Source organism: Copidosoma floridanum, unplaced genomic scaffold (genome assembly GCF_036245765.1).
Source record: "Copidosoma floridanum isolate Cflo_tuat_1 unplaced genomic scaffold, Cflo_Japanese_pri ptg000022l, whole genome shotgun sequence".
In the NCBI taxonomy this organism is placed as follows: domain Eukaryota; kingdom Metazoa; phylum Arthropoda; class Insecta; order Hymenoptera; family Encyrtidae; genus Copidosoma; species Copidosoma floridanum.
In genome coordinates this window covers 3,450,418-3,476,073 of record NW_028321899.1, presented here as the reverse complement: position 1 = coordinate 3,476,073, position 25,656 = coordinate 3,450,418, and the positions used below count along the sequence as shown (strand labels likewise).

General features: G+C 31.0%; 1 protein-coding gene across 1 annotated transcript in view; it reads left to right on the top strand.

Moving 5' to 3' along the window:
* The window catches only part of Art4 (arginine methyltransferase 4), a 335,354-nt gene that overhangs the window by 216,977 nt on the left and 92,721 nt on the right, over window positions 1–25,656 (top strand). The window contains exon 4 of the mRNA XM_023392423.2: window positions 4,179–4,462. Coding sequence (XP_023248191.2) covers window positions 4,179–4,462 — 284 coding nt within the window. The remainder of the gene's footprint in view (window positions 1–4,178; window positions 4,463–25,656) is intronic.

The window sequence follows — 25,656 nt, the reverse complement described above, 5'->3', positions numbered from 1 at the left end:
CTGCAATTGCGTGACGTATAACTTACTTCTTTTGAATCAAGCTACCATCGCAAAACTCAAATTACGCGTGAAATCTCCAACAATATTATGAAGCACTTATCTTACGACATCAATTCGCAGTAGTACATCCAAGAATGCGGATAATCAACAGTTCCAATATTCTTTACTGCATATGTCAAGAAGAAATATCATACACAATTTTGACAGAAACTTCTACTTTATGTTAAATCTGAGAGATCAGCAGTCTTAACCATTAATTACTATGTAATTATTGTACCACAACTGTACTCATGTCAATCGAGAGTAATTAGGTTAAGCTCTTGTTGGTCGTTTAGATCCTGAACCTGGTGTGTCCTTCTTCAATACAATAGTAAAAAACTTCTTGCACACACCAATACTCGCCTTTTCTCTTTTATCAACAGCTCTCAAGTAACTGCAAAGGTTAGAAAGTTAGTTCTGTTGCATCTTTAAAGTAAATGTAAGATTTGATTTGCTGATCAAGCTGCGTGTTAGAAGCGTGTATTTCAAGCAAATGTAAAACTTAGTTCAATGACTAAGCCATGTAACAAAACCAGGCTACTGTAGACTTGTCTAAAAAGTAAATCAAATAGGAACAAGAAAGAAAGGACCATCGACTTGGATTCCAACTTTAAACTTTAAAAGCAGAAGCCTAATTATTGTCATTGCCACGAGTATTCTCATGTAGAATGAGGATCATCGTTGCGGTCAACTTTGTAAGATCTTGAGACTGCATGCGTGCAAGCAGTGTCTGACCAACGGTCACAGAAGTAGTTAAGTTAAGAAAAACAATAAATTGTTAAGTCATTTTACATGCGAATCTGAAACTATATTATTTATATTATTTGTGAAATTAATTTTTTTCAGCTCAACTAAATCTACTGAATAATTAGATACGACACAACGTGATTGATTCAAAATTTCCATTGATAAAAACGTAATTCTTACTGTGATGAATAAACTAAATACCAATGAAAAGTTGAATAGATAACGTAAGACAAAGACCTTTACAAGGACGTGAGATAAAAATACGAATAAAATACGATACTACTTTATTCGATACGATTTAAATTCAACCAGTAGATTAACGCCAAAAAATGGCCATTAAAAAGATTTGGGCTAACCTAGACTAATTTTTCAAACATACTTTTGTGAATCGAGACTTTTTTATCAGCATTCTGCAATGTTGTACAATAGTACACAGGCAAAGCGTGAAAAAAATTTATCTTAAAAAAGGAAGCTTTCGTGATCTGGTGGTGGGTGGCCGCTGAGCTCAAAATGCGCCGATAGGAAAAATTCCACAAAATTTTACTGAATTTTTTTTAAGGTCTGTATGCATGACATCAGTTTGTCAACTAAATAGCTCATATTATACGAAATCCTGAGAAGATTTATAATTGTTTGCACATTTAAACTGAGGCCTCAATTGCCAGTTTTAGAAACTTACTTTTATAAATAATCAATAAATTGCGATGGATCAACGTTGTAAAAAAGCAACCTTTGAATACTTTTAGATCATATAACACACTTCACTAAAAGTGATAACAATAAAGAAAAAACGCCATTATTAAGTATTCTTTGTATAAGCCGATTGATTTTGAACTTCCTTCTATGCTGAATTTCAAAAATAATGTCTTTTTAACATTCTTATTTGTATATGCATGTGTCACATACGTAAGAACGTATATTATCATTTCATTATTATTTTTACCTTTTCCGCTTTAAAATGTTAAGAATATATAAATAATTTTAGTCAAAACTTTGTGGAAAATCCCTACAGCTGCATTTCGAGCTCGACGGCCCCCTACCACAGTTCCGCGATTGCATCCTTTTTTTAAATCAACTTATGTTATACTTTGGCCGTGTATAATGGTACGGCATTGCAGGATATTGTCGAAAAAGTCTCGATTAACAAAAGTATGTTTCAAAAATTAGTCTAGGTTAGCCCAAATCTTTTTGATGGCCATTTTTCGGAAGGATCTTTTTTCAACTTTTTTAAAGTTCATACAACACACATTTTTATAAAATACACACTTATAAAACACACATTATTTCGAAGTTTAAAGTCATCATATCGAATAAAAGGGAAGTTATGGAATTTCGAAAAATGGCCAAAAAAGTGGTTTTTTGCAATTTACTAAAAAACTACTAGATCGATCAGAGCTCAGAAAAATTATTTGATTTGTATTTTCATTACGCATTTTTTATTACGTTACACTTAATTTGTCGAATGTACAGTTTCTCCATACATCGCAAAAAAGTGAGTCTGACGATTTTTGCCTTTTTGAACTATTTTGCCCTATTGGGATCAGCATTCAAAATAATAATAATATTTATGCTGTTATTGTCTAACAAAATAAACTTTGTAAGTCAATTTTGCAATTTTATGTAATAGATTTGAGAACTTTACCTGGCTAGTATAAAAAGAATGAAACTTAAGGTGGCTCCAGTGGCCTCAATGTTAAAATTGTAAATAACCCAACCGAGGTTAATAAACTTGAATTATATTCTTTGAATTCCCATCTTTCTATTCGTATAAAAAAAAATTAAGGTTGACGATGAAAATTGTAAGAAATCATGCTTACAAAATCGTAGTTTTAAGACGGGTTGTATAGGAAATGCAAGCTTACGCGATATACAACCTACTGCTGCACTTATATAAATAACTAGTAAGGTGTAAAAAATATACTCTCTTGTATATATTATTACGCAGTTTTTGATGACATGAGAAAAGTGTCTTGTTATCGAACAAAATCTTTAAATAATCGGAGACTAAGTATACAGTTGCGAGTGCAAGTCAGCTCTCAGCTGTCTGCATTCTGCAGAGTACATATATATAGGTATAACTACTCTTGAACTTAGGAGCGTACCGTAACAGTTCAACAATTAGGGCACCATAAAACTTTTTGTTTTTTTATATTAACTCACTAAAGTAACAGATAAAATGTAGAATATGGCTTACAACAGTCTCTACGATAATTTTATACCATATTTTAAAGAAAATAATGATTAATTTTTAGTCTCCTCATTTTGATATGGCACTAGGCGCTGGAGCCACCTTAAGTTATTTTTGCATACAGCGTAAACTATTGTTGAACAAGCTATATCTTTCTTTTATGTACTTACCTCTGCACATTTTTTTTGACTGCTGTGTTAAGCGCGTGCGCTGTAATTCACAAAAGTCAAATATTGTGGCAGTTGTGGATGTGTGTTTGGCGTGCTCATGAAAATGGCTATCTGTACATAAATTTATTACAAGCCGTTTAACATGCTCTCATAAACAGTGATGTGCTAGTATTATAACTATTTACAATTAATATAATTTGCGATATATATATATTTATAAAATATGCTACTGTACTCAGTACTTCTCTCTTAATGATTTTTTGTACTAAAATAAATTTTAAAATCAACTTAAGTTTGTTCATGATATCTGTGGTCCATACCTTTTCAAAATTTTTCAGTAATTATGTTAATAAAAAATATGACTTTCCAGTGTTTAAGAGCAGCCGAAAGAATTGGTGAAAAATTTTACGCCATGTTTTGAAAATAAATAATTACTTTTCATCATAATAATTATGATGATCTGTTTTATCTCGTCAAATGAACTTAAATTGTGTAAAAAATAATTTATCCAGGTAAAGCAGAAGCTGAGATATTCACAGTTATAAAGTCGATTGATTTTGAAGTTGCTTGTTTGGTTGCTGTAGAGCCGCGTTTTCTGAGCCGCCGCGCTGCACTAGTCCGCCGCTTCTCCCACTTAATTAAGTTTTTGTCTTGTTTTGACGTCCTAATTGTTAAAATATTAATATTTGAGTAAAAACAATTACTGTTTGGAGCCTTTTACCAAATACAATGAAAGGTGATGATTTTAAATGTATGTCTTCAATGGAGAAACTTATTTTAATTGTGCAAGAAATTTCTTCAGACCACACTACTTACCTGTATCATACAGCTAACCATCCCAAATCACATGAACCATTATCTTTTTATTAGGAAAATAAGTTTTTTCCTTAGTGATCATCGTACTTACTGAACCCTCATATTTTTTATAATGCTTAATTATAATAATGTTTATAAATTTTCCAGTACATTTTCTTCCTTACACAGTGTATTACTACTCAACACTAAAGTTATGTATTTTTTATTTGTTTTAACAGGCAGTCATATGACGTGACCATAAAACTAAAATTGGAAGGAACATGTATGAGTAGTGAAAACACGTTAGACCTCAAGAATCCATATTTCCGATATACAGGTTCGCCTACACCACTGCCACCTGGACTTAATAGTATATCACCTAGTGAATCATATTGGAATACTATAGATGCTCAAGGAGCCCGTCAAGCAATGAACATGGTTAATGGATTATCAGTGAATGGGTTGGGAGAAGTTTCGATTGATGCAGAAACTGCAGTAAACACAAATAATATAAATAACTTGGGTAAATAAAGAATGTTATTATTATTAAATAATACAGACGAAAAAAATTTTCAATCAAACATTGAATAGATAAAATTTTTTTATTGATCTACTTGGATTAATTCGAACCTTAATTTATCTTATGTTTTTTAACGTAGTATACAAATAATATAAGTTGTTTTCGACATTTTCTATAATTCTATGCGTACAATGCCTAAATTTTTTGATTTGCATTGATATGTGACAAATTATTATCATTTTATGCCAACAGTTACTCAATCATTTTTTCGGAAAAACTACTAGAAAGATTACTACTAGAAAGATAACTCATTTAGAATTAATTTCAGCATGTTGTAATTTGAATATTTCTATCTTCTTAAAGATACAACTTTTATATAGGCAGGTAACTACTGCCTTATGCTTTTTTCACCTGAGAGTAAAAGTTGGAGTGAAAGGATTTCAATTTATCAATTCAACGCTGTGGCTTTAAGTAATGTGTGCGATATTTTCCTTGATATTTCCTAAGTTGGCTTAACTAATGTAACAGCATAGTTATCTAAATAATGAAAAAGTTGATAATAAGTAAATGTAAGTTGAATTTTTTTCAGGCCCCAGATCATTAGCATGCCAACCTAAAGAATCCAAGTAATGATCAAATGTAGAAGAAACTTGCTATCCCCTTTGATTCATATTCCTTTTTCATCAGCTCTAAGCTTACAATCACTAAAATTTTCTTACTATAGAGTGTTGCGCATATGTACACGTAATTACTAGATGCATGAGATCAAAGAGTAGTCTATCTAAGCGTTCATGGTGAGATTACTTTGTGATTCAGTTTCTCCAGCAATTATACATTCATTAAAAAATATGTTTAAATATACGCTAATATTATCTAATTAAAATATTACTGAATGTTAAAGTTAGTTCTAAGAGTTATTTTGGAGTAGTTTGACAATCCCACAATTAATTTGTTCACGTTTACAGCGAAAACATAGAAGCAAATACATTTCAATCTTTATTACAAGATAGATATTTATGTGTATGTATATAAGAAGGATGTGCTTTTCCTCTTTATTATTGACAGCACATGTTATACTCAGTTGTCAGGAAAAAACATGGCTGCTTTTTGGCCTTTGTTACTTTTAACTAGGCACTGAGAATGATGCAGCAGTCAGCCAGTAAAATCATTCTGTCACGAACAAATTTGAAGTAATATAATAGTCTTACTACAATGATAAGCATAATGATAAAATTTAATAATTGATTATACCATACCACCCATAAAAAAAGGTTTAATTACGGGTGTAAAATAAATAAAAGTATTTTTAGCAGAATAATGATTTTTTTAAAGTTTTGATTGATTTTTAATTTAAACTTTTATTTTTAACAATCTCTTGTAGTTATGAGATGCAAGTTATCTACCCTGAAAATTTGAGTCCCTGAAACACCTTTAGATACCACAAGTCTATGTCCCCAGGCACACTGCAACTGTAAAACTTAAGACAGGAAAAATACAGAACTTTACCTTATTTTGTTGGTGGGCATTGGAGGCAAACTAGGCATTATGGGGGGTGGTAATGGAGGGAGACTAGTTAAGGGAATTGTGAAGTTGTAGCAAGGTTTGTGTAGAATGCTCTACGCAAACAACTATATTAAGTTGGCTATTGGATTTTTCTTTATAATCTTCATTTAAGTTTTGACATGTGCTTTGATTAAAAAAACTGAAACCTTAGTAAATTACATATCAAAACTTAAACAAAGATTGTAAAGAAAAATCCAATAGCCAAAAAGTAAGAACGTTTACATCAGATTCCATAGTTTGACAAAACTCTCAAATTATAAAATACAATAAACCATTAACAACAGAATTTGTTACTGATACAGTTTCATACTCGGGACTTTCGGAAAATTTTAATTTATGTGTTCACCGTAAAGAGTTACAAGATATCTATCTTAAGGTAATATTTTTAAGTGATCTCTCTTTTTTTACTAGTCGGGTAGGAAAGTCCGTTATTTTATTTTTCTAGAAGGTTTTAGCTGGAGTATTGGTGACATTAAAAATTATTTAACGAAAAATGAGAAACTTACTATGTTTTAGCATTATGGAAACAGACTGTCTTACATATCAGATTAAAAGAGTTTTAGTCCGTTATGATGTGGAAAAAGATTAACTTAACAATTTTTGATACAAACTAATATCATGATTAAATACATCCATTTTAATTGTTTTAAATATAGTCGAAAAAATTTTTAAATTTAAATTTATTGAAGGCTATTTAATGCAATCAATATAGGCGCATTTACTATTTTTAAAAAATTTTTAAATAGAGAAAAACAATTAAAAATCTCTTCATAGTGCTATTTCAATGTAATGAAAGTCCAAGATATATGCAGAAACACTGTCAGGATGCAATAGCGATATTAAGAAAATGTTGTAGACCATAACTATTTATAAAAGAAACATGTTATCATAAATGCAAAAAAAGTAAATTTTATCCAAATTTTCAAATAACACAACATCAAATGATGTTTCAAATATTTTAGTTAGATTATTTTATTTTAATTTTTAAAAAAATATTATGCCTCAACAAACTGTTTCACTCAATTCTACGAAAATTTCTTAGGGTAATGCGAAACTCACAAAATTAGTTATTAAACACATGCTTCATGGTCCTCACACAAAATACAGTCCATTTATACTAATCAGAAGTGTACAAAAAATCTCCCAAAAGCTTTTACAAATGTACAACATTTCAAACTACGTTCTAAACTAACGGTTATCTGCAATGGAAAAGAACAAAGAACTCATCTGATAAACATGTTCGCAAAACGTTTACAAAAGATAAAATTATAGTAGATGATTAAATAGTTGTACCTCATAAAAAATTTTTATTGACAAAATACACATTTTGTTAGCGTTAAATGTTGTGCATCAATCCAAAGCATAAAATACATTTATGACAGAGCATACGTTTGACTTTGAAAATAAAAAGACGAAGGAACAAATAATTCACTGAAATAGGTAGTTACATTGATGCTACACACGTGGATCTAATGAAAGCACCTTGGGGACTACAAGAATCTTTTATTTGTTCTAAAAGTCATGCAGTCGAAATTTAGTTCTCTTCCTTAGAAGTAAACAAAAACTTATATTAAATTAAAATTATTTTGAGAATAGTATAAAACTATCAAACGCAACTAACAGCTTGAATGTAATGAAATAAAAAATGTCATGATTACGTTGCGAAATTGATAAAGTATGTAAACATTTTACTAACAAACTAAAAATTTGGGAAAAAAGAGAAAATGTCATGAAAATCATTGCAGTAGGTAGATTGAACATAATATCTCCAAAAAAATTATAAACACTTTGTTCTAGCTCATTTTAATGGGAACAAATAGTGCAACACCTTTTGAAGATTAAATGTGTAAAGAACTTGAATGCAATTCTAAAATTGTCAATATTTTCGAAGAAACAATTACGTTTAAATTTGTTAATCAAATAAGACAATTTTTGACGTGGTTTTTAGTTTTGGAAAATATGTAAGGTAATTAAATACAAAATAAATATAAAAAATGTTACAGAAAACTTTTTTATAAGAAATATGATGATGCTATGTTATATATTCAGTATATTTTTGAATTCCAATATAAATCAAGTAAATGTTTTGATTTTTCTATAACGAAATTATTTAAAGACACAAAAAATCTTATGCATAGAGAAATATTTTAGACTAAAAAAATCTTTGACTTATTGTATAGAAATTGAAATAATGATAAAAAAATTTCATACAATTGGCGAAAAAAATGATGACATTTTTTTATTGATAGTTCTGGAGATTTGAGAAAAACTTATTTATATAAGACATTAGGTTATTCTTTTATTTCTCAAGGTAAAAAAGTAATTTTGCATGTATCTTATAATGTAAAGTTGTAAGACTATATTCAGTTACTAATCCACTCCCTCGTCCCCCCTCAAAATTTTCAATTTTTTTCTAGCCCCCATCTCAACATAAAGGAACAAACTTAAAATTTCTAAATCAGCTAAAATAAGTTTATTTAACAAATTTACGATAGTATGCGTTTGACAGCAACATGACACTCTCAAGTGTAATTACATTTCTTGTGCCAAAACTTTTTGCGTATAACTAGCTTATCCTATCATAAAAAGAGTGATGAACAAACCTTTAACTAATAATACAAGTTATGTATTGTATGTAATTTTTATCAATATTGCAAATTTATCACCTGTTTTCTCACAATTTTAGTTCAGGAATTTTGTTTAAGAGCCTAAAGTTGAATAGAAAAGAAGTATAAAAGCCTATAGATTTGGTAACGGTTTAGCTTGATTTCTTAGAGTTTTGACAATTAGGGATGCGAATCTAAACCCAGTCGAGTCTAGAGATACATTTTTTTAAAGTTTATAGTTTTGGGATTCTCAGGTAATTGTCGTCTAATAATGTGATAGACGCCGCGCGCTGCATAGTAAGAGAAAATGGCCCAAAGCTACAATATGACGATTGAGGGCGTGTAAACAACTCATTTAATAAAAAAAGTTGAATGAAATTTGTCAATTTAGAATTTTTTCTAAGATTATGAAGAAACATCAAAAAAATAATACACAAAAGAATAAGTTTATTAAAGTATATGCAATAATTAAATAAATTAACCTTTTAAAAGGGATAAAACAGAATGAAGGTTACAGCTGATTAAGGACGAACTCCGGGTATAGTAGTTTTCGTAAGAATTTGCTGAAATTGAAATATGTGTGAAATGAAAGTGTTATTTACACGTGTGCGAAATGTCAACAGGTGCTTCCTTACTAAATTGCGAACTATTCAGTTTTAAAGATTGTCGATCTGACAGTGCAGTATATCTATAGCTATAGTCTTTTCGAAAAACGCACACTTTCGAGCATAAGTTAACGAATTTTCGCAGTATTTTTCCCAAAAAATTTTATGTAATAAACGAATTCCTAAGAGAAAAAATGAGTACAAGTCTTATAGGCTTTTCCATATTAATTATTGAGTAACAATAATTTCAATAACACCTCATTTGGCCTCCGCCAAGAGAGAAGCAGACGCCCCAAGCAACTTGACAACACTGCAACATCCTGTTACTTACTGAGTACAGAACAGTTAGACGACGGTCACGAAAAAAAGCCCAACTCAAATTTGCCTAAGTAAACTGTCATAGTTTGATAAGCTTTAGCGTTTTTAATTGCTACTTTTTTCTTCACAAATCTACCGTTTTTTAAATTTCTTACTTTATTCGGCATTTCTCTTGTCGTATACATAACCTGATTGTAAATGTAAACACAAGCAGAAAGTCTCTATACTCGCCTCGCGGCACCTAATCCTAACGGCCAGAGTACATATATATATATAGTAAGGTCGGTGACGATATGTTGCAGTGTCGTCAAGTTTCTTATGTGTTTGCGCATCGTCTGCTCACGCAACGAAAAAAAGATTCTCAACTTACATCAATTTTGATTAAGAACCACTGTTCCCGGAGATCGTCTCCAACTGCTCTATTTTGCCCCAAACGATTTTGAAGATTTCATTTAGAAAATTTAATAGTATTATAAAAAATGACATTTTAATATATTTTTGCCTTTATAGTGATATTTATTAGTTCCTAATTGCATGATCATAATTTTTGGTTTTTTAGTTTTTTTCTTGGTTTAAGAAGAATTTAAAATAAATAAAAAACTCACACAAAAACACTTTTTTATGTAAAAATGTAATCTCAAAGTTATAAACTGTAAAATTTATCCAAGTATTTAAATTAAAATAAAAATTTTGAACAGAATGGTACCTCTTAAAAAATATATATATATATATATCTTCCTTTATTATATGGTTCTTCTAGCAGGACTTTCCACACATCCCGGAAAATTTTTTTGACTCCCTCAACACCCTGCCCCTCAAAGTATGAGAAGGTTCATTTGTTTTTCATTCCCACCAATCTCCTGTTGCAAATTTTAAGAAGCCTCTAATGTCTCCTCTGCTCCCCGCGACTTTAGTCATAACAAATCTCAGCGCCCCTCGGATCAGCTTTTATTAGCTGCATTATTTAATAACTTTCTTTATGTAAACTGAAATGTTAACATTTTCTTTAATTTCTTGTTTCTCTCTATTATATTTTGTTCATTAAGCTAAATAACTCTAACAGTAAAACAATTGTATTATATGTATGAATGTATACTTTTTTTTTCTTTTACACAAAGTAGAAAAAAAGATTAACTTTATTTTATTCCTTACAAGATATGTAAAACTAAAAGGATTATTGAAATATGCAATCAATACTATCAATAGTTGAAGAATTTCCTCTACTTCTCTACCTCCTTAATGTAGTAATCCATATTTCAAAAATTTTGTCTGATTCCGAAATAATTTCCTTTAGCTCTAAAACAGAAAACATTTTTTTCCACACTAGCCTTGAGATAAATAGATTAGCTTCATCCTGATGAATGTTCAATAAATCCACACACTATTTTTATACTTTTTTTATCAGCCGTTAAAAAATTTTTTTTGTAATATAATGAATGTTTTTCAGTAACCAATTCGTTAGACGGTGTAGAAATTGACCATTTTCAAACAATAAATATTGTTTATTAAAAATTTACTTAAAATTGCCATAGCAAATGCTAGCTCTAAAAAATGGCTTTTATTATAGTACACTATAAAATAATGATAAATAACCTGTATTTAAAGTTATGGTTGGTGTAAAATTTTTATTTCCCAGTTTTTATTCAGTTATTGTTTCTGCTTAAATATCATACTATAATGGTTTTATAATTTGCAGTCGTGTACCATTGCATAAACCATCACGTATACTCAATTTCTTATTAACATTAATATGGCTCCAACTTTTGAATGAAGTTCATAAAGTAGTAGTCCTTAACAAAAACGATCTAACGTTTGAAAGAAAAAATTTATATAAATATTATTGTTAGTAAAACTATTATTTTCGTAAGTTTCACGATCTATACTAACTATAGTCAGTTGATACAGTTTTGTAAGGTAATTCGAAATTTTTTGCTTAGGAAATAACTATGTATCGAGAAAAAGTAGTATGACTTTTTTAATAACAATAATTGTTATTAGTTCTTCAATGCCTGAGAATTTCGAATGTTCCAATTTCCTATTTTCTGATTAATAAATAATTAACTATTAGTAAATAATTTAACAATATTTATCTCCATTTAACAAACATATATTGATAGTTGTGGAGCATAAACATTTTTTTTTTTTGAAAAATGATGATCTTATAGTTTCAGCTATTACCATACTTATACTATTGTTTTTCATGGCAGACAGGATTTTGTGAAAATTTCTTACTAACACAATTTATGGGTCTGTTACAATGTATGTTTGTATTACACCAATAACCGAAAGCCCCATCTACTATTTCTAAGTTTTTTTTAAGAATCCAGGAAGGATCATCCTAAATAATAAAATCAACATTACGTATTCTCTTTTTTTTTTTTAATTTTAATTTTATTTTTCAAACTACACTTTTTATTTTAATAAAGTCCAGAGTTAAACGAAAAGTCTTACATGACTGTTTATTTCATTTAAAAGCAATAGCGATGCGATTGTTACATCCCAACTTCTATAAGTAGAGGGCGGAACTCGTAGATTCGTTCTACAAACGAATAAATTTAATTTTTGTTTGCCAGAAACCAGCCGTCGGCCCAAAGACCTTATTTGCTTTTACTTACAGTATACTTTCCTTTTAAATCGTTGACTTGGCGTTGTGGTATTAGGTTTCTCCGAGCAATATGTATGGAGTGGTGTACGCTGAGCTGGCGTTGACTTACTGTTAGAGTTAATGTCTTATATCATACGATACTAGCGAATCTCATCATCTTTTTATCTCAAGTCCTTGTAAAGATCTTTGTCATACAGTGTCTATTTTGTTTTTCCTCGATATTCAATTTATTCATTGAGGTAAGAATTATGTGTCTATCAATTAGAATATTGGATTTTGAAATGTTCCATGTAATTAAGTAATTGAAATGTTTTCGAATAAAGAAAATTATTTTAATCAACAATCAAGTTATGTCTTATCTGATGATTTAATAAATTTAGAAATATTAGAAATAGTTAATTTTACAAGTAGTATAAATAACAAAGTTTCAGATTCGTATTTATAATGTTATACAATTTATAGTTTCCTTAACTTAACTTACTTCTATGATGGTTGGTTAGCTGTTGCTTTCGCGCACGCAGTTGCAAGATCTTACAAGGTTGACTGCAACGATGTTCTCAATCCTACACGAGAGCACTCGTGGCGATGACAATAATTAGGCTTTTGCTTTTAACGTTGGAACCCAAGTCGACGGTCCTTTCTTTCTCGTTCCTTCTTGATTCACTTTTTAGGTGAGTTTACAGTGGCCGGGTTTGCTCGAGCTTTTCCCACACAGCTTAGTCACCGAACTAAGTTTTATATTTGCTTGAAATGCACACTTTTAACACGTAGCTTAATCACTGAACTAAGCTTTACATCCGCTTAAAAGACGCAACAGAACTCACTCTCCAACCTTCATAGTTTTAAGATGGGTAAATCGAACAATGAGGCTGATTCATTTTTAAATTTGTAATGTTGGAAGTTCATAAAGTTAGATTGTAAAAGAGCCCAGTCCTTTTTACTATTGACATATTCGTTGTAAAATAAGTTTCACATTTTCTCAATATATTTTTGACAGAATTGTTTTTTCACTTTTAAAAATACGCAAAAAATTGTAGTAGTTGCGTAGAAGGCATTAATTTTCTAGCTTTAATAAAAATTTTATCAAATCAAGCATAATTTTCAATTAAACTCATACCGTCTGGAGTGACTTCAAGCGCATTATATGTGTTATTTTGATGTAAAAGGAAACCTCTGAATATAGACTTTTTTTATTTACAAATTCTTGGTATTCAATAATAACTTTATAAAAGTTGTTTATAATCTTAAGAGGATATTATATTTAACCTGCTATCGCTGTATGTTTTTATTTCTAATTAAATTTTGAGGCTATCTAGTTTCTGAAGCATACAAGCACTTCCTTTGTAAGTTTGTAAAATTATCCGACTTTCACCAAAAAAATACACCATACATGTAGTGATTAAGTTCTATGCTATGAAATAATATGATTTAGTGCATTTGTTTTTGAATGTATAGTATTAGTAATGTCTTAATAATTCTAACTGTAAAAACACTAGACTTATAGTTAATGGGGTCATCAAAATCCATAAAATTGACGTGCTTAGAAAATTTTTTAAAAATTTAGTCATCGATATTTGGAAGGGTGGCTAGTATGTATATATATATATATATATATATATATATATATATCTTTCTATATTACATAGTTGTATAGATAAAAGCAAATTTTAGCTCTTCCTTGCCCTCCACCCCTTCTTCGCTCTTGATTATCCCTGCTCTCCTTAAGCTCTCCCGCAGTTCACCCCGAGTTCCTTATCACATCACCCAGTTATTTGCTTATTTTTACGTGATTCTTAATCCAACAATATTTAAGCAAGCTACTTCTTGCTCCCCCTCACTCTCGTCCACTTATGATTAGCTTTCTCTGTCTCCTTTACCCACAACTTAAGTAATTAAGTTTTGAAAACAAGAATTATGTATTTATATATCTACTTATATTATATCAGTGATTTAAGGTGGTTATCTTAAACATAATTTCTTATCCTTATTTTTATAAGGAAAATTTTTTTGAGTACTTTGATAACTAACTTACAGTTTAATTTTCTTTCTTAAATTAAAGAAATGCAAAAGCTGCCTTAAGTAATATCAAAAATTATCAAATATTTAGTTGTTTTGGTATTAAATACTACGTCTTATGTCAAACGTAATTTATGCAGACATTAGCTCCATAATAGCATTTATATCACGCATTGACTGAAAGATCAAGCATAGTAGAATTTGAAACATTAAAATATATTTTACGTACAAGAAAAGTTTTTTAAAATTAAATTATAAAAGTATTTCCACAATACACGAAAAATATGTAGTTCAAGACAATTTATTTTTGCACGTTGTTTATTGCATAGGCACGTCAGTAATCTAAAGTAGTTGTTTTAAAGCCTTCTTATTTCCAAAGTTAAAGTAGTGATTTGTTAAAAATTCACGAAAAAACATTATTTCAAGACTTTTTTTTTAATGCAATGAATGTCCAAGGATATTAAAAAAATAACAGAGAATTTTTCTCTTAAGAACTACATTCTTTGTGAAATATCTTGAAAAATAAAAACACACTCTAATTGATATTGTAAGAATAATAGTAACTGTACTTTAAAACCTAGAGAATTATTTTAAAAGGTTACTTGCAAGATTATTATTGTCATTATCATCACGGTTGTCATCATCATTATCATCATCATAATTGTTATTATTCTCCTTATCAGTACCTCTTACTATCATCATTATTATGATGATAATTATCATTATTATTATTAGTATTATTGTTGCTATTATTATTATTATTATTTTTGTGATTGTTATTATTATTATTTTTGTGATTATTATTATTACTATAAGTATGACTATTGTATATTGTTATCTTTACTATAAAGCCCAATCGCTTTTCTTACAGAATTGATAATGAAAGTATAATAATCTAATAAGAGTACAATATTATTAGAATCTAAATTGGCTAAAAATGTTAATATTTGCAGCTCAACAAAAGATAAGCCAATTAATTTTTTAAATTACACATACTTGGACAAGTTATAATAACGCAAAAACACAATTGTACATCTATTAATATTTTCATTGATATCTGGGTAGGACCCCAAACACTTTCTAACAATATAAGTGTGATGAACATATTCTGATTTACATTTATTGTAAGCAATGTGGTTATTTATAAAAAACAGAACAGTTTTTAAATCCTTGAGCAACATTTATATTAATTCATAAAGCATACAGCAAAACAAAAATTTTAATATAACATGAGTCACTATTTCATACATTCAATTGAAAGACTTCTATAATATGTTGAAGGAGGGGTTTGCAATAAGAGTTTGCTGGATGGCGAAGTCTCACTAGTATACGTATCTTTTTATATAATAAAACTGTTTGTGTCTGGCATTTCACACAAATTCCCTGTAGTCTGGCCGCAAAAAACGTTAAAATCTATAATTTTCTCCCTTATTTTAACTAAGTTTACTTTTTGTCCAGATCTCACAACCCCCACAGAGCCACTCAAAAGCTTACTGGCTTGGTCCCTGTAAAAAAATTTTTTAATATAAATTTTACTATATTGTATAGTGATTGTAAAGGGTTATTCCAGATAATCCCCGGCACTCCCTCAGTGCCCCGCTAGCCCCCTTCTAAGAAGGGTGAAATTCCATTAGTAATTGCCTTATTTTTATTATGTTAAATTTTTCTTGAGCCCCCTTTAACCCTGTTAAGATCCCCCCCACTAGATTTTACAGAACCCCCGCTCAGCCTGTCCGTCACCCTTCCTAAAAAAGGGTAAAATTTCTTTGGTTTTCTTCTCATTTACATTTGGTTTAACTTTTGTGTAGCCCTTCCCTCACTTTTATACAACCCAATAACTAGATAGTCCAATAAGTTTCCTTCACGATTTAAAGGAGCTACCTTGAGCCACCCAGTGGCATCTCTAAATAAGGTGAAAGTATGTGGGTTATTATGTCATTTTTAATTAAAATACTTTTTCCTACACTCTTCAAGAAAACGACCTCAGCCTCTTTACAACGCTTAAGGACAGTGTCTGAGTAACGCTCTAATATTTGCTCTAGCGCTTTTCAGACAACTCCTATCACTTCCTCGGACATTATTTCCTTTATATAATTTGTTAACACATCTATACTCCACCCTAGAGGTAGTAATATAGTGCTGGTTTTTTTATTTTGAATAAGTACATTAATTGCATTATTTTATATCATCATAAAAATTGTTGGAATTTTTAAATGAAGTTTTTTGAAGAGTTAAGCTTTCATGGATATTTATTCATAAACATAACGTCCAATGATGGTACTGTCAAATTTTGTATTTATTAAAAAGAAAAACGACGTTTCGGCCATTCGGACAATGTCCCGGCCCTCATCAGGTACAAAAATCTATCGGTAATAAAAAAATTCTTTGCACTACTAATTTTGGTAAATACAATAAATGCAAATTAAGTAAAGTGTATAATATACCTCTGACTCTTACGAAAGGGATGTAAAATCGTAATGTAGTCAGAGTTTCACGTTTAGTTGTTTTTATACCGTGCACATACACAAATGACATAGTATACGTTCATAATACAATCAAATAAGAATCGCAAGCAGTTCTTTGTGAGACACACGTAAACAGATCATGTTCTCCTAATACTATAAATAAAAAGGGCCCTTAAATTATGTACATCAAGTTAGTCTTCTTTCTAATTTGACTTAACAAGATTCTTTCGAGATCCGAGACTCTTTATTGTTTAAATGAATTGTGCAATAGAATCATGAATAATTTAGTACTATTGCAAAAGTATAAACATTTAATTTTTTACGAACTTTGTATATTGCTTAAATATAATGGTAAACGGAATGTTCTATGACTGGTTATTCTTTTTAGAAGTAATATTGATGTTTTACTTGTCCATGCCATATCTGAAATCTTTTTTTCTTGAAAAACGAAATAACAATTGACTTTTTAAATAGTTGTATTTTTTCTCAACCTCCTAGTGCATTAATAAAGAAATTTGTACTTTTTTGATGACTCATGATTTCAAAAATCGTGATTAGTCTTCGTTTAATTAACAATTCATGGAATAAAACGTATAAGTACAAAAAATAATTTTCTTTATGGTACTGTTTTTTTTTTTTATATCAATTATTGTTGTTGGAAGTAAATTTAATTTTACACATGATTTGTCTTTTGACTGTAAAATTTTATTTATGTGTAAAAGTGCACGATTTTCGTATTTTTTCAACTTTCAAAATTAAACTAAAAAAATGAAATATTTTACTGGTATTTAAAAATGAGAGGGTTGGCGCATGAAGCTTACATGGGGCAAAGCCCCTCTAATATATATACATATATGTTTTCATTTTTTAAATTTATTTTCTTTTTCATGCCTTTTGGGCTTACAGGGTTTCTGTTACATTTCTAACAACTTTGCATATTTTAGATTATTAATACTATTAAATAACCATCTTTTCTTATTTATCTTTCTACAAACGAAATAAAATAAAGTGTATTAAAATCATAATTATAAACAGAATTCAATTAAAAAAAACAATCAAAACATATAGATTATTATAAACAAAACTAAAAACATTTTTATTTTTATAAGAACATGACTACATTCAATACCACTATTTATACAGTCTGTTACAGTCGTCTTTTATCACCATCTTTTCCCACTTTTATTCTTTTACTACTTTTCACTTTCTTCTCTCTTCTCTTTTCCTTTCTTGCTTCTTCTTCTTATTGTTTCAATATCTTCCTGGCTTCTTCATTTAGTTTACTTCATAATTTATCTTAATCATCTGTGGAATTCGCAATTAAAGCTTCAATCACTTAACTTTGAAATTTTTTTTTCTTAGCCTTACCACACTTCTTAAAACTTCCATTTCCTTTGTATCTTGGCTTAGAACTTCTTCTATCTCTTTTCCGCTTCTTGTTTTTCTACATATCCTCAGTATGTGTCTATGGTCCTCTTGTTCCTTCTGACACAGTCTGCACATTTTTTTTCTTCTTTCTAGTACTCTTTGCCTTTACACTCATTTCCCTATCTAAATCTTGCCATCAGCCTACTATCTGTACTTGTCACACCTTTTTTTAGGTACTTTGGTTATTTCTCTGTTCTGATGTATCTGTAAATCTTGTTGTATCTTGAATTCTCTATCGTCTCTATTATTTTTTTTCTGTCCTTTACTGGCCATTATTTTTTTTCTTATTTCCTCCTTAAATTCTTCTCCTCTCATGTATTTTGTTTCTTTCACATTTTCTTATTTTAGAATTTTTAGTCTCTTCTTTGATCCTCTTTCTATATTTATTCTCACTTTGTCCTTGTCTTTTTCTCTTATACCATCTTTCACTGATTTTATCTTTGAGTCCCTGATTTTTTCTTCAAACTTAAGATCTCTTCTTAATGCTTTTATTTTTGTCTTATCCATTTTACAATCTTCTTCTACCATGTAATTGGGGTGTTACTATCTAATCCTAGTATCCACTTCAGGTATCTTCTTTGCACACTTTCTAGCCTCTCATCTTCTTTTCACCCCCATGTCTCCGCTCCTAATAGTGCTACACTTTTTACAAGTGCTGTAAAAACTTCTTCCTTTTGTTACAACTGTTCTTAATTATTTTCTCACCTATACTCCATGCACTCTTCATAGCAATTATTGCTTTTTAATTCCTCTCTTCTATGTGTCTTTCACTAGTGCCATTCTTCTGTAGAATATATCCAAGATATCTTTTTTCGTCTACTCTTTCTAAATCTTTCTCTCCCCACTTTCATACTCTGTTTTTTTTTTTTTTTTTTTTTTAACACTATGATTTTTGTATCACTTAAGATCATTTTCTTCTTTTTAAATTTCTTTTTAAATCCCCTTAACATCTTCTTTAATTCTTCTTCCCTGTCAGCTATGAGCACTATGTCATCTGCATACGAGAGGCACCACACTTTTTCATTTTCCATACTACATATTCCTACTTGCCCTTTTTTCAGCTCTTCCTACAGGTCTGCCAAGTATACGTTGAATGAAGTTGGGCTCAAGGGACATCCCTGTCTCACTCCTTTTTCAGTCCGAAATTCCTCTGATATGCCTTCTTTTACTTTAATCACATTCCTTGTTTATTTATAAATATTTATAATTCTATTACTTAATCTTTAATTTATGTCCATCTCTACTAGTCTTTCTCCTAGTTTATCCCTATTCACCCGATCAAAATCTTCGTTAAGATCTATAAAGCATGCAAGAACCTTTCCTTTTGGTTTGCTCATTTTTTCCTTAACTATATGATTTAACGTGTAAATTGCCTTTATTATTCCTCTTCCTTCTCTAAATCCGAATTGACTCTCTGGTAATTTCTTTTTGATTTCTTTTCTCAAAAATCCGTTTAGAAAGTAAAAATGACCACATCATGTAATTAGTTTCACTTTAAATGGTCTTCTACCACTGCACAAATCTTTCAAAGTATTGTTTATTATTTCTTTAACTTTATTATAAATCATACTAGCTGTATCCTAAATTATCACATCTGCTTCTTGTGATTCTTTTTTATCGAACGCTTTGACTAAAAAAAAAATTATTTAACTAGAACAGCCTGACCCAACAACGAAATAACATCTATTTTAACAAATTGCATTGGATGAAAAATTTTGTCATTTATTTTATTTTTTAAACAAAGATTTGAAACGTGTAGGAGCATTAGCTAAAAGATTAATTGGTGAGCATATTATAAATTTATAACTCTAGTATAGTATGTATGTATTCATTACTTCGTTGCTTCGTTTCGTCTTAATTTCTCGGACCTTACTAGGCAACTTAAAAATTAATATATATGCCCACGTAAAATAACAATTAAAAAGAACCACAGGAAACAGACGCAAAAATTAAATTTTATCTGATAGAATTGTATTAACACTCAAATTGAGTAGTACACTATACTATAATATAATACACTATAATATAATACCCCTTCATGCAACAGACAGAAGGTAACATCTTATCTCTATAGATTTGAAATATTTTTTTCGTCATTCTCGATAGTAAAGTTTGCTGTTTACTTCCGCTTCGTAAGACGTTAAGCGAAAAATGTATGGCCGCGAGATTTCTTTACGTCCTCTAAGCGTGGTGCCTCTACAAGGCCCGTGCTCTCAAATGCATACCAAATATCTATCTTTATATTTGGAATCCATAACGAATATCTGCATCTATAAATATATGGTACCTAAGTGTTTTTTTTTTTTTTTTTTGATGGTCAGACGCATGTGCACATTGTCATTTCAGTACCATCTTCTATCCGTATTTATCTTTACATCGAATCGGTTCGTGCCTATCTTACTTATATATAAACCAAAGTCGCTGAAACCGTTGTAATCGCTCACCACGAAAACCACTTGACCGATTTTGCTGAAATTTTGCATACCGATTCTTGACACTTTCTAGATGGTTTTAGTATAGTTTTTATCTTAAAAAATTGAAAAGAAAAGCAATAAATAAGCTTAAAGTTTTGCAAAAATACGTTAGCTTTGCGCTTCAGGTTAAATGAATCTGCTATCGAATTGAATCGAATTAAATGATTGTGGTTATAATCGGCCCGAGCAACCTATCAAATATTCAGTCGTTCACCGACAGCGCATAAAGCCTTAAGCTGGGAGTTGTGCAGCTTGGTATCCTGGCTACCGACGACGATGTTCACAAATGAAGAAACGACTTACGTTGAACTCCATTCTGATACAGCATGATTGACGAGTCGCCACCAATACTATAACGTTCTGAACGCTAACGTCTCCGGCGAAATATTAAGAGACGTCTCGCCAGAGCACACTCTACTCCATCAATTAAGGGGATGTTCTTCTAACCGACCTAGTACTCCTACCAGAGCAGATTGTATTACCACAGCAAGCCAGAGAGAACCACCCTGAGTTTAGGCAACCACAACAGCCTCCTCAGTGGTTCTTAGGAATGGTATATCACAGAAAAGGTATTCTCCAAGCCCAGTTTCCCGACCACCAATGAGCGGTTGTTAATCCGTGGAACGACCCGAAGACGAGATATTCTTTGGTAGGTGGCGTACCTCCTTTCAGCACAGTCTCCGTATGCAGAGACTCCAAGGGTTAGAGTCAAGCTACCCACAGCCAGCTTCCTATAATTATGAATAATAATAATAATTGGCTAAAAATATCACTACTGGTTCTTTTCAGGGCCATCATGAGTATTTACGTTCCCTACGTATAAAGCCAGCAACTATTAAGCCAAGTCAGTCATTCTCTGGTAGACGTCGCAAGTGGAGTTGTTCATCGCAAGGCTGGGAACCCCGGTGACCAATGACTCTATATTACCCTCTCGACTTCAAGCATTCAATCAGGAATCACCGATGCTCTCCAAGGTCAGCGCTAGGCAAACCTAACAGCTATGAAGAAAAAATAGGCTTGAGCAAATGTGACAGTCTCCAACGGAAAAGCATCGTGAACCAATCTCCTCACCTTAGATCATTTACAGAACGACTGAGCTCTGCAGAAAAAAAACAGAAGAATGTGCTTGAGACACCAATGTCTTCAGCATAATACCAGAAGACACTGGAAAAGAGCACTCCAACTGGCTCTGACGCTTTAGACATTGTCGTTTTTCTCACAATCAGTCGGTTGCTACAATAGCAGATCAGAGAAGATTACCCTGAGGAATCCAGGCAGTCACGAGTGTTGGAAACTTCAGTCAAAAGAAAGTTTAGCTTAGCGGTTGTTTTTAGGGCCATCGGCTATTGGGTGATCTTCTGATGACTTACATTACAACCGAACAAAGTTGACATAAAACAGCCATTAGGGCTCACAAAAGTGTTAACCATGCGTATTGTCATAACAGAGCGAGATGAAAGGAAAACTTTAAATGCTTCAAATTTTTAAGATTTTTGGCGTCAAGAAACCGACGCAGAACATTAAAACGGCAGTCAAATTTGACGAATAACATACGGATTATTAACAGATGTAATAAAGAATCCGTTACGTGAGAGATTTGATTTTCATTACAACCCTGACAGTAATTATTTAAATCTTCTAGATTTATAAATAGGTAAAGTAATGTGTATTTGTTTTCATGGTGTCAATAAAAAATGGAGCGATCAAGCTCTTGGACTTTGTTGCTCTGGTAACAAAGTTGTAAGATTGGAAAAAAACAATTTTTCAATTATACATTTTTGGTCAGTCTCAAATATTTATAGTTTTAACAAATAGCCCTTCTTATTCATTATAACGTAAAAAAGTACAAACGAACAGCCCTGTAAGGCCAGCCATTATGATATGGCGTAAGAAACACACGGTTCTTCTCAACATAATTGAATTTCTTCCTTTTTTTACCGATTATTATTTGACAAAGTAAATTGCATGGATTCTGAGTAAATATATTTTTAATGAGAAGATTTTTGTTTTAAGAAGTGTCAGGAATAGATGTAAAACTTTCAACTGAATATGTTTTACATTACGTGTCGACACTTTTCGGTGTTGTATTTAGTGAATCTCGGGTGAAGCCGAGACGGGGGGGCCATTGTTATTAACTATATCGTTGTTTGGTTTTCTACCTTCTCTTACTTATCGTTTACCGTATAATCTGTTTCTTGTATCTTAAGAACGTATACTCAAAATTACTACTACGTACTTTTATAAGCTTTATTTTAAGTTCATAGTTACTTGTAGGTAATGGTGAATTAATTTTGATTTTCATGGCTATTGGTCTGCTAGCTGAAAAGTCTCGCGCTTTATATAAAAAATCACATTTTCAATACATGAACTAGAAAACCAAGAATGAAGCATCATTTGATGAAAATTGTTTTCTTGTTTTCTTTGAAGAACTGTCAAATAAACATGCATTCTTTGCAGTCTCTACTATAGAATTCTGCGTACGTTTTTTTTGTGGTTGATCTGTTGGTTCAATTTCTCATGAAAGTTTATCTATACTTACTTTGTACATAGATAAATATGCTGAAAGGATCGGAATCACTGAAAGACTGATCACAAAAAAAACGTACTAATTATTGAGCACATTTGATTATACATCGTTCGTTCGTTTGCACTCCTCTAGGATCAATGCTTAAGGATCGTACGATTAATCGAGTGATTTTTCTCCCCACGTCAACCTATATCATTTTAGTGAAATTGAAATCGAACAATTTTTTCTATATGGGATGACGAAAAATCGTATACATCACTCGGCTGTATGCTGACTGACAGACGGCCTCGTGACGTAATATACTATTACTTAATGCCATATCTATTTTTTTTAAGTTCATTATTTTTTGTTGACATTGTTTCTGATATTGATTCAGGTCAACCAAAGTTAATGCAAGATTTATGTTTTAATTCATATACAGTATTAAAATTAATAATGTTTTGTTTTATTCGTTTTCAATAAGATCTTTTACTAAATATTTTTTGAATTGATTGCAATCAATATCAGCATAAATGTTTTCAGATAAAATTCACAAAACACAATCTTTTTTTAGTTTTAAAGGTAACAGAACATAATTCTTATACTTGTAGCTGCTTCCTGATAAGTAGTATGGTCTTTATTTTATTATCCTTAACTTTTAAATGCAATTAGTCCTGTTATTTTGTTCGAAATTAATTTTTCAAAAACGTTTTTGATCTTGAGGTAATTCAACGTTTAATTTGATTATAGTAATGTAATTTCTAATTTTTTATATCTTTTTTATCATCAAATGTGTAATATTCTGGAATATTAACATATTTTACTGTATTGTAACTAACCTTAACTTGCTGTTTTATTAAAAAACTGTGTTAAATTGTCAAAATTTAATAATTATTCTCTCGAAAATTTTGCTAGTGAAAAATCTGAAAAATTAATTTGCACTCCTTATATGCTTTAATAAACTATGTATTTTTTTGGTACAGTTCTACCGTTTAAACTTTTTTCCCAACCCTTCTTAATTTTATTTAGTAAGTTATAATATTTAATGTTAATGGGGCATTTATACTTTTTTAATCGAAATTTTTGTAGGGAACAACCTTGGTGTTCTTAACTGGAATACTAACTTGGGGGTCTCCATGTATGTATATAAATATATTTTGTTTTAATTTTTCTAACAGAAGGAAAAGTTATTGCTCACCAAGGAGAGGGATCAAAATTTGCACACGGTGGGAATAACTGTGAGAGAAGGGGCCGCGGAAGTTTAGAGGTACCGAGGTCTCGAATATGAACAAGAACTGCAAGAGTTCCAGTTGATGGGTTGACAAATTGGTGACTGGGTCACTTGCTAGGCATGACTAAGAAAAATGGTAAGACTCTACCTTCGCCAAGACACGGGACTCTTGGTTTTACGACCTTTAAGAGAAGGGATGTAAAGCATCCAATTACTAATTATCAGTTGGAGAGTGGTCTCACCTAGGCCTTAGTCTCAGGCAGAGAGAAATTTATAAAAAAGGAGCCTGATATTCGTTGCTGGTCTTATACCGTCAATTCCGCTCTCGTGTGTGCAATTCTTCGTGATTTTTCCTTGACGTCGATGCCGTTAAGTTGTTAATTCCGCTGGTGCTCTTCGTTCTCTCTCCGAGTCTATCATTACTGCGAGGTGCTGTGGAGACTCTTAGACGTATATCTTGTAAAGTTTGTACTTTTTTTGTTACGTATTTGTGTATATTTTTTCTCTCTTATTGATTGGAGAAATTTGAAATTAGAGCAGAAAATAAGCTTATTGGATGCAGAAATCTTGTTTTTTGGTGTGAGTGTCTTAGGGCCTCATACAAAATATAGATAAGACTAGATAATTACGCTCATCGATTTAACTGAGCATTTCAAAATAAATCTAGTACAACGCTGCGATTAGAAATCGAGTTCCGTGATCATTAAAAGTACTTTAAAATTGATATATGTATATATGTATTTATAGCACACTGCACGTTAGCCTCTTACGAGGAATTCTTTATTTTCGCCTTTGATAAGATCGTTGCATTTACGAATAAAGTTTAGATTACGCTAGGTATTTTGGGATCCTCAGAAAAAGTCATTCTAGGAAGACAGGCCCAAGTTGTCAATCCTTCCTCCAATTACCCTTAAGGGACTTTGCGACAATTTAGCCTAGCGTCTATAATTCATGGCCGCGTTTGATACTTATCTTATTTTCTTCGAGATTATGTTTATTTGTTACATTCAGCGATTATATGTACCCTAAAGGGACATATATTCGCGGACTAGCTTCGGACCGAAATCAATCACACCAGACGTCAGCGACACTCAACGCGCGTAGCCGCCGCTAAGCTAGTCCGCGAATATATGTCCCTTTAGTGTACACTTACGTTGTATAACATATCTATGAAAATTGATTTATTTGGCCGTACATTTATTCTCTTTTTCCGTCCATCTGATCGAACTGCATTATCGAGTACCGTGTAGGTGCGGTAAGTTGCAAACTTTTGATTATGTACCTAAGACCTGTATAAATAATTTTTCTTGCTTATAATATGTAATAGAAAGCAGAATGTGCTGGGAGACTGAGCCAGCATATAGTCGGTTCCATATGAAT